This window comes from Nothoprocta perdicaria, unplaced genomic scaffold, assembly GCF_003342845.1.
Source record: "Nothoprocta perdicaria isolate Ctin4 unplaced genomic scaffold, notPer1 scaffold_543, whole genome shotgun sequence".
Lineage (NCBI taxonomy): Eukaryota > Metazoa > Chordata > Aves > Tinamiformes > Tinamidae > Nothoprocta > Nothoprocta perdicaria.
The window spans coordinates 56080-66123 of NW_020455803.1; the positions used below are offsets into that span (position 1 = coordinate 56080).

The 10044-nt window shown below is 61.2% G+C and overlaps 2 protein-coding genes across 2 annotated transcripts in view; one reads left to right on the plus strand and one right to left on the minus strand.

Moving 5' to 3' along the window:
• Positions 1 to 354, plus strand: part of CHRNB2 (cholinergic receptor nicotinic beta 2 subunit) — a 1754-nt gene extending 1400 nt beyond the window's left edge. Inside the window, exons 4-5 of the mRNA XM_026048485.1 lie at positions 6 to 102; positions 184 to 354. Of these exons, the coding sequence (XP_025904270.1) occupies positions 6 to 102; positions 184 to 354 (268 nt within the window). The remainder of the gene's footprint in view (positions 1 to 5; positions 103 to 183) is intronic.
• Positions 355 to 993: 639 nt separating this feature from the next.
• Positions 994 to 9496, minus strand: ADAR (adenosine deaminase, RNA specific). The gene is made up of 14 exons (XM_026048499.1): positions 8503 to 9496; positions 7669 to 7855; positions 7430 to 7587; positions 6882 to 7023; positions 6540 to 6748; positions 6147 to 6303; positions 5274 to 5445; positions 4677 to 4770; positions 3287 to 3415; positions 3057 to 3190; positions 2658 to 2840; positions 2134 to 2246; positions 1714 to 1841; positions 994 to 1521 (listed from the first exon to the last, which is right to left on the minus strand). The coding sequence occupies exons 1-14, from the start codon at positions 9225 to 9227 to the stop codon at positions 1281 to 1283; spliced, it is 2772 nt and encodes a 923-aa protein (XP_025904284.1). The 5' UTR covers positions 9228 to 9496; the 3' UTR covers positions 994 to 1280.
• Between the last annotated feature and the right edge of the window lie 548 nt (positions 9497 to 10044).

Below are 10044 nucleotides of genomic sequence, written 5' to 3' on the forward strand. Positions count from 1 at the left end.
GGCCTCGGCGCCCCGCGCTGCTGCTGCTGCGGCTTGGAGGAGGCCGTGGACGGCGTGCGCTTCATCGCCGACCACATGCGCAGCGAGGACGACGACCAGAGCGTGAGTCGGGGAAGGTGCGCGGGGCGGGCGGGCGGCACGAGCGCGCCGGGGCTCAGCGCCGCGCCGGKGCCGGCCCCGCAGGTCAGCGAGGATTGGAAGTACGTGGCCATGGTCATCGACCGCCTCTTCCTGTGGATCTTCGTCTTCGTGTGCGTCTTCGGCACCGTGGGCATGTTCCTGCAGCCGCTCTTCCAGAACTACGCCACCAACTCCCTGCTGCCGCTGGGCCCGGGCACCCCCACGGCCAAGTAGCCCCCGCCGCCGGCCCCCGCACCCCAATAAACAGCACCCCGGAGGCGACCGCGTCCCGCTCGGCTCATTGCGGCCCTCGCCCGCCGCTCCCGGGGCTGCCCCGGGCCCGGGAAGAGCGGAAGCGCCAGGGGAGGCCGGGCGGCCTCGCCGGCCTCCTTCCCACATCCCGGGGGGCCCCGGACCCCCAGGCCTCCCCTCCTTGGGGGGCAGCAGCCCCGGGGGCCCCTCTTCTTGGGGCCCAGTGAGGGCCCCTCGGAGCTGCAGCGGCTCTGGCCCCACAGCAGCAACGGGCCGGGGGGCTGCTCCAAAGCGGGTGTTTTTCCGTAAATACGCTGTATGGGGGTGGCAGGAGAGGAGAGGGGGGCAGCTGCAGCCCCGGGGGCCGGCGTGGTCCAGCACCCACCGGTGCTGCTGGTGCATTAACCCCGGAGAGGGCGAGGGAAGGAGAAGGGGCCGTGGCCAGAGCTTCATGTTGCAGCTACRTCTGCAGCGCGCGGGAGCCTCCCCCGCTGCCAGGCCGGCCCTCCTTCCCTGCCGCGGGAATTCAACAGAGGCCAGAGCCCTCTCGTAACACAGAAAACGCTTTATCGAGGTGGAGGGTGAGGCCRGTGCCGCCGGCTGCGCCGCCCGGGGCTCCCGCGCAGCAGAAACTGCCTCCAAACCYGCCCAAAGCGGCTCGGTTCGCAGGCCCGGAGCCCCCTCGGGCTTCTTGTGCCTTCTTTAAAAGGGGGGAAGAGGGAACAGAAAAGCAAGAGGCAACCGAGCCTGCTCTAGCTTTAAAAAASAGAGGAGACAAAACGATTTCCATGCGAGTCTTAAAAAGGGAAAGGTCTCCCTGCAACTGCTCCAGCCTCCGCCAGGGCAAAACCACTGCCTCCGCAGCCGGAGGCGGGAGAAGGGCGCCGAGATGCGCATGGGCGGCCGCGCTATGCGAGCGAACCCGAGAAACTGTCCTCCTCGGGGGGCTTGCGGATCCAGGTGCCGTAGCCCAGCTCGCCGAGCGCCTGGAAGAAGCTGCGCTTGGCCTCCTGGTAGGCGGCGGCGGCCTCCTTGGCCTCGGCGTAGACGGGCAGCCGCCGCAGCTCCCCGCGGCCCGTCYTGGCACACAGCTGCTGGAACAGGGCGAACATTTTCCTCTTGCACACGCGGGACAGCTCCAGCTTGGGGCTGAGGAGCGAGACAAGGCGGTGAGGAAGGGGCAGGACGGAGRAAGGGGCGCGCGGCGCTTTGCTCTGCTCCATGAGCGCCCACTCGAGTCGAGCGCTGCTCTCTCCAACGCTCCCCGTGGCGCAGGACAGCGCGGCAGCCCCAGGCCGGCCCGTCCACGGAAAGCGCGGCGTCGGCAAGGGCTCTCCTTACCCCTCTACTTTGCCTTTTGTGCCGTCCAGGACTTCCACTTTGCCTTCATCAGCGAGACACCAGTTCAGCGAAGACTCCTTGGTCTTGCCCGTCTGCCTGGCGGAGTCGTACACGCTGACTCTGCCAACCTGCAGCAGCAGAGCAGGGGAAGAAAGAGGGGTTCTTGCCACCCGTCCCGCTGCCCTGGCCCAACCCGGCGCTTGTCCTGCCAGCTCCCGGGGCCTTCACAGTGTCACGGGCACCGTGGCTCCTTTGGAGCATCTGACAAACGTGACACGTTCCGTGGCCCTTCAACTTGTGACCCCGCAGACAAGGTGCCTGCAAGGTGACACTGCCACCCAACGCCTCGGTGGAGGCCGAGCCCCCGGGCAGAGCTGGCAGAGGGGACGGAAACCGGCCGGGGTGCCCGGGCCGCGGTACCTCGGGGTGGTTAATGCGATACGGGGGCCGCAGCTTCGCCGCCAGCGCCGTGCCGGGCCTCGCCACGCGGCAGCAGATCGCTCGTGTCAAGTGCCCCTGGCTGTACAGGTAACCTGCGGACACAGACGGGAGGGCGTCAGGGAAGGCGCCTGCCCTGGCACGGGGCAGGACGGCACCGGAGAAGCGCAGCCCCTTTCCCCTGCAACAGCAAAGTCGCTGTTTCTGCCCGTTCCTTTTGTCTTTCACAGCACCCGAGACACACGCAGGCGCCTTTAGGCTCGCCCTCTAGATCAGATGTGCCTCCCAAAAATCAGGAGCCTTGCAAAAAACCCACCCACTCCATCCACTGCATGAGATGCAGAGCCTCATTCTGCTTCCAAGAGCGCAGCTCTGCCACGAGCAGCGTTTCAGGCTCACTCCCACAGCCCCCACAGGAGAGGAGGAGGAGGGAGGTTATTTGTTACTACAGCCTCGCTGCACGGAGCAGAGCTGATGCAGCTCGGGAAAGGCTGCGGCTCTCGTACCGAGCGTGACGGAGCTGAGATAAACGGGCTCTAGGAAATGCGAGAGCAAGGCCCCTTGCAAGCCGAGCACGTTCCAGCGCAAGATTTTGTCACTGCAGGACATGGTGCGCAGCCTCTCCCCGTGCTGGATGCCATCCCACGTGGGCACGATGTCGCTCGACTCCACAGGGATGGTGCCTTCCCCTGCACGAGAGGGAGAGAAAGCTTTTCTGCAGCATCAGAAGCAAAATAAACCCCCAAACACCATCACGTAGGGCGCAAGAAACAGCTTGCACGCCTTTTAGATGGAATGGGCAGAGAGAGGCCTCCGGGGCCAGTCCAGGTTCCAGGTCCTGGGATCATTTTAGCACCACGTAGGCCGAGGGGCCGTCTCGCAGCGCAGGGAGCAGAGGYACTGACCGTTCTCCACCTTGGTGCGCAGCTTGCCCTGCTTGGCGTTCTCAAAGAGAGGCTGGTGCTGCGTTTCCCCCGTGCTGCTCGCCTGCTCACTGCAGGACTTGTCAAAGAGCGCCCCGTCGCCACACGGTGCTGTGCTGCAAAGCAAACCTCCCCAGGTCGGCAAGGAAAAGCAAAAGGGATATCAGGAATATCGCAGGGCCCGAGGCTGGGGTGCAGCACCCGCCACAAACCTGACATAGAGATGAAAGGTGACACTGCTCTTTATTCTGAGGCGCTTCTCTCCTGCCGGCTCAAAAATGCTCTCTTCCACAGAGGAGGGACTCGAGGGGTTGTACTTCATCAGCTCGCTGTACAGGAACCTGGAATCACAACCGGCTGCTTTGGGCCCGGAGCAGCCCAACCCGAGCACAGGCAGAGCCCCCAGGAGCTTTTGGTCCTGGCACCCGGCCTGCACTCACAGCTACGACGGCTTGGAAGCCAATAAATAGCATTTATTTCTTGGCGAAAAAACCTCAAAGGTTGCAAAGCAGATTGGCTGCTGTTCAGAGGATGGGCAACGGCAAATAAATCTGTGTGGGGAGCAGAGGGACAAGCAGGGAGCGAGGAGCCTGCCCGGCTGCTGCCCCTTCCCACCCGATCCGAGCGTGAAGGAGACTTCGAGGTTGTGAACCCAGCGCCTTTAGTCAGCACCAGGTTGGCACTAASATAAACACGGGCGGCTGGAGGCACGGGTATTATTAGCACAACCCCGCGATCCGGTTACAATGACTGGCTCTTTTAAGGCTCCTTTTTCTTCAGGTGCAGGGGAAAAGAAAACCCTCGAGGCCTGTCAAGGAGCACAGGAAACCTTCAGCGTGGCAGAGACCCAAGCAAGGAGCCACTCTGGGAGGGGAAGACCTCCCTCGTCTCCAAACTGTGTACCCCAGGGGGACAGAGGGCTCCGACTGTCGGGATCTAGGGCCAAGGCAGCCAGGAAGGAAGACTGCAGTTCTCTGATGTTAGGGGCTTGCTACGGGGCGGCTCTCGATACCTCCCGGGGGCGCAGGACAGCAGCAAAGGCTGTAAGAAAAAGGCTGTAACCAGAGGAGCGGGCACAGTAGTGAAATTAGTCTAATGACAGCTGATCATTTCACACAACAAAAGCGCGATGCTAAATGTGTAAAAAGAAGTGACAACTACGCGGTCTGGTTCAGGAAAGCCCTTCCCAGGCGATGAGAAAGGACTCGGCGCTCATCGACACGTGGGCACGACGCGTCTCGCGCAGCAGCAGGCCGGGCCGGGGGCCCTTGGCGCGGGGCACCCAGCCTTTCAGGCCGCGCTGTACCCTGGCTCCGCGCGCGCTGCAGCCGAGCTCCGCACGCGGGCCAGCGATGCTTTATTTTCAGCACATCMCCCGCGGCCCTGGGCTCTTGGCGAGCCTCCAAGCCGGCGCTAATTCAAGCACCATTCAGGCAGAAGTCTTTCTTATCAGAAAGAACATCCTTCTAGTTACCAGCACAGGGCGCAACAGAAGTGCGAGAGCGGCAGAGCGGCCGCCGYAGCCGCGCTCCCGCCGAAGGGCTCGGCGCACGGGGGCAGCACCTCCTGCAGCCCTCTCCTCGGGATTCCCGCTCCTCTCACCTCACGAAGCCTCGTCGAGAAATGATTTCCGCGTGACAGTCGTTCACCGTCTCCCCTTTCAAGCTGAGCTCTTCCCCCTTCACGCAGCGGTTGCCTGGCGAACAAGGCAAGCATCAGAAAACGCCACCACCAAGAGAGGGAGGCCCTCAGCTTACCCCAGCTCCTCCTTTCCTGATTCCTGAGCAGCTGCTAGACCATCCCTATCCAAGCAACTGCAGAACTGAAGAGCACACACTAGTCCAGGCTCAGCAGAGATCTAAACTGCCACGGGCACAAGGCAAGGCAGTGCTTTTCACCCCGCTGCCCCAGGGGGAAGCAGCAGCTACTTAAGAAGGGTGTTAAGGGTGTTAAGAAGGGTGTTAAGGTGGGTAGAGCTGAGGGGAAGCAGGGGATCCTCTACTACAGGACACAAGGAAGGATAAAGCAACGTAAGCAGAGATGAAGAGCAGCATAGCCGAAGGCATTTTCACTGTTGTCTCTACCCCTAGATCCCCGTGACACCAGGGGGGCCCTGCCAACAGCCGCTTCCCAGCGGAGCCGASTGGGAATGCGGCTGGCGAGGGGCTGTGCGAGCCAGGCCGGGAGACGCGCCCCTACCCGTGCCGATGCTGACGACGACTCCCAGGCCCTTGCTCCCGCGGCGCATGACGACGGCCGCCAGGATCTTCCTGCCGGGCAGCCCGTGCGGCACGCGGGCGGCGAGGGCGTTGAGGCGCTGGTGACTCAGCATGGCGAGCTGATCGTGCAGGGTGCTGCCGCTCACCGGGAGCTGCGGGAGGGACACGCTGCCACAGCCCCAGCGCGGCACCCCCACTGCAAAGCCCAACAGAACCAGCGGCGCCCCTTTGCCCCAGGCTCAGCCCGGGAATCCTCCCAGCTCCCGAGGAATTCCTCGCCTGGCTGGGAGGAGGCAGCACCAGGCGTTCCCATCCCAAACGGCCACTGGCCTCTTCCAGTGCCACTCGGACTGACACATCCTCCCAGACGGCTCTGCTATTTAGAGCCTCGGCCGCACAGCCCGGACCGCAGCTTTTAAGGGCTCACAGAGCTCCGAGGGTGACTCAAAGCAGGCTAGATTTGGGGCTGCCTCCCTGCCAGCACCAGCACTTCGCTCTGCGCTGATGCACTTTTTTTCAGGTTGACACAGAATTTTTAAAGCTCTACCAGGGAATCTGGAAAGGGAATTCACAAAAGAAAAGAGCAGAGCGCGTGTTCCTGCTTCCCTGCAGGGGCATATTCTAAGATGTCACTGATAATAGGAAGATAAATTAGCCTCAAAGTGGTCACCAGGAGGAGGGAATAGTACATGAGGGCCCTGAGAAAACAGCCGGCCCATTTCAGGAGAGCACCAGCCTACCCACACCCTAGAGAGCAACAATCCCCCAGTTTCACCTTGCAGACGTGTTCCTGAAGGGCACAGAAGAGCAAGGGCTACAGCAGCAGCCCCACATCCATAGCAGGAAGATTTACCTCTGCGACGTTTGCCCCCTCCATGCGCTCGGCCCTCTCCGTCTCCCCGATGAGCACGCGTAGCGCCGCATCCGCCGCCTCCTGCTTGCCCTGCTTCTTGCTGTGCGCGGTTACGGCAGGGAACCAACGTCCTCCAACCTTCGCCTGGTACACGAACCTATGGAAAGAGCGTTGCAGCGCTGGGAAATTCAGGAGCGTGGGGATTTTGGCTTGTTTTTTAAAGTCTCTCGGTGAAAGGAGCTCAAAATTATCCGGGCATAAGGTTTGATGGAAGCAGCAGCCTGCGTCCACCTCTAACTGCATCACRGGGTGGTGATTTTCTGCACAAACTTGCCCTTTTTTTAGGGCAAAACAAAAGGAAAGCGCAAACCACAAACAAAGGCAGCTGCTTACTTTGGGTCGTGGGGAGGTCCGGACTGGTCTATGAGCTGGAACTCTGCAGCAAACCCGTTGGTGCGGGCATATTCCAGCAGGCCACTGACGGGATTGACATTAAGGTACTTGATGAGCTCCCCAAGGCCCTTCGCCCTCGCCGCCCTGGATTCATCTGGAACGGCGATCTGTGCTCCACAGCTCTCCACGGACTGCTCACCATGGGACTCCTTGGCAGGCCAGGGCACAGTTAGAGAGAAGGCTGTTAAACACTGCGCAGCGCATGACGTTGGGTTACATCCATGAGAATGCAAAATAAAGAGGGAAAGAATACGGGTGGATGTCACAAAAAGCTCTCCTTACCTGTTCGGACAGGACATGGGCTCCTGACTCTCCTGAAAGGATCTTCACAGCAACTTCTGCCGCCATCTGCTTGGCTCCCTTCTTGCTGTTGCCTACCACAGCAGGGAAAATCTGGTCACCCATTTTCACACAGAAGCTGAACCTGACAGGACATCACAGTACATGAAGAACATTAAGCACAGATGCCTCGGGCTGTTTATTATCACCTTCTCTCAGTTCAAGCTGGGCCCTTCTGGGTTTTCTCCAGTTTAACGCTACCAGCATGGCCCTGAACAGTGCAAAATTCCRATTAAACTTATCACGTTGGACGCAGGACTAGGATCTGGTCCTGGTTTTGCAGAAGGACAAAGGGCCTCTCCAAGAAAGGGCACTACTTTTGATCCCTCTTGGGAAACCAACGTGCTGAAAAAGCCATGCCCAGATTTTCTGGATAAAAGGCACAGTCAGCAAGGGCAGGACAAGGAACAGGAATGCAAACAGTGTGCTAAAGAGGGGCTATTAAAGACAGGGCTTCTATCCTCCCCAAAGTTCACATCAATTTGCCATACTTAGGGTCATGCGGTGGGCCTTCCTGAGAGAGCAGCTGGAATTCAATTATGTTCCCTGATTTTTGTCCATATTCCATTATTACGCTGACGGGGTTCTTCCCGGGAAGCAGGTTCAGTTGAGCTGGTGCAGACGGTGGCTCTGGCTCCGGGTTCGAGGGCTACACCAAAAAGATGAACGAATCCATGCTGAGACTCAACTCCAGGTGATCAAGCACAGAAATGAGGACTAGAAGACCTACCAGCTCAGAAGCAGAACTATCCGAGGGAAATTCCTCTTCACATTTAATCCTACTGGGTTTCCCATCCTCGGCTTCGTTCATCAGGATCCTCATGGCRTTAGCAGCTGCCTCCTGCTTTGCCTGCTTTTTGCTACCTGCTTCTGCCGGCGGGAATCGGCGCCCGTTAATCACGGCCTGGAACTTAAACCTTGGAAAGGAGAGAGACACCAAGACAGGTTAATGAGGAGCAGGACGTGCCCAGAGGAAGCGGCCTTGGAGTTCAAGCGAGAAGCAGCAGCWAACTCGCAAGGAAATCCACTCGGATCTCTCCTCACAAGAAAAGCCTGGGATGCTGCCTGTGGAAACGAGGCCAATTTTCCCGTCTAGCGGCTCTATTGACGTACTCCATCGCAGCACATATGGTGCCTTTCACCAGCTCCCTGGCGCTTGGGAAGAGCCGCTCTTTGGCGCAGGGAGGCCTCCAGAGACCCCCACGTGCCACGATACACACGGGGGCCGCAGGGGCTGCAGTCTGAGCCCTGCGAACGGGGACATAGAGGCAGAAAGTTGTGAGGAACGATCCACTGCTGCTAGGGACAGGGTCTCCAGCACCTGACCGGGCAATTTATTTATATCCCACTCCTCACAGCAGCAATTCCTGGAGTCAAAAGGAAGTTGCAAGTAAACAGACCAAAAAAATATATATATAGAGACAGATCTATAGATATATATATTATCCCACAACAAGGCAATCACTAATGAGTGGGTCCCGTGGAGACAAGGCTGAGTGGATGAAGTTACTGGAAGGCAGTTGGAGCCGAGAGAGAGCTCGGCAAATTCCCAGCCTTTTCTTACCGTGGCTCATGGGAGGGCCCGCTCTGCTCCAGCATGGCAAACTCACAGTGCTGGTAGGTGTACTGGGAATACTCGGTGAGGCCGCTCACCGGGTTCTTCTCCTGACAAGCGAGCAGCTTCCCTAGGCTCGTRCCGGGCAAAGCGGCTTCCGAGCGGGCGACGTGGCCGGGGGAAGCGGGAGCGGTCCCGACACCTCCTGACCCGTCAGGCTGCCGGCTCATCGAGTTCAGGTTGTCCGGGATGTCATCCGTGGCCCACTTGCCATTTTCGGAGCTATTGTAGTTCGTGAAGCTGGAGAACCCGGACTTGCTGTCTGGCACAGCCGCTTCCACGTCGCTGGCATCGCCGCGATCCGTTCGCCCCTGTGGCCAGCGCCCGTTTTCCCTTCTTTCTTCTTCTRATGCTGTCACTGCCGGCGAAGCGACCGTCCTCTCCGGAGGCTCCGGAGGAAGAGAGGGAGGCGGAAAAGCCGGCTGGGACGCGGGACCTGCTGTGGCCGCGCCGGCCTTCAGCCTCATCTGCATCCGCTCGCGCTTCCTGGCTGTGAGAGACCATCGYGGCGGGCTCGTGTTCTCCTTGCGGACGTCTCCCAGCTTTTCCAGGGCGCTCAGGAAGGCATTCACATCTTTGGCCCGCGAGAAGCCGATGTTCTTGGCCAGGCTGAGCGCCGTCGCCTCCGCCACGCTGAACAAATAGTTGCAGATCTTCTCCTTGGTCTCGGCCATGCCGGCAACGTTCCTGGAGGCACCTGCCCGGCTTTCTTCTGTGATCTCCGAGGCGGGATGTGGGCGGCAAACCCTGCAGCCAGGGGGGCTTCTTTCCCTCTCGGCAGCGGGGCCAGGAATCTTCCACAGCGGCGGCGTCTCCTCGCCCTTGTGCAGCTCGCCGTCCCGGAGCAGCTTGTAGAGCGCCCGGTTCACCTCCTTCTTGTGCGTTTTAAGCCTCCGCGCGAGGTCGTACACGGTGCAAGCCCTGCCCTGCCCCAGCTGCCTGAAGACGGCCAGCACCTCCTGCTCGAAGCTGCGCCCGCCCAGGGACAGTCTCTGCAGGTTCAGCCTGATGCTGTCGGAGGGCCCTTCGGCTTCGGCGCCGGCTTTAGGCCATGCCGGGGGGCTGCGGCCGAGCTGCCACCTCCCCGCGGGCGCCGGGGCCGCCGGCGGCGCCGTCCTCTGTCCCCACGGCGGCGGGAGGGCGGCCGGGGCCGCCTGGCCCGTGAGGAAGTGCCGCTGCTGGCTCAGGAAGGCCTCCCTGCCGGGTGCCGGTCGGAGCGGGGCGCCGGGGAGGCCGCGTCGCGCGCGGGCGGCGTGCGAACCCCTTCCTCGGCCGCCGCCTCTGCTCATAGCGCCCCGCCGGGAGCGAGGGGGGGTCCGGCCGCTCGCCTCCCGAGGCCAGGCCTGCTGGAGACGGGCACAAGACGGGAATTGGGGGGTTATGGGAGGGAGGCGCCCCGGGCGGCAGCGCGTGACCTGCAAAGGCTCGCAGGACGGGGGACGTAACGCGAGGAGGGCCGGGGAAACCGGATCGGGGCGCGCGGGGGGACGA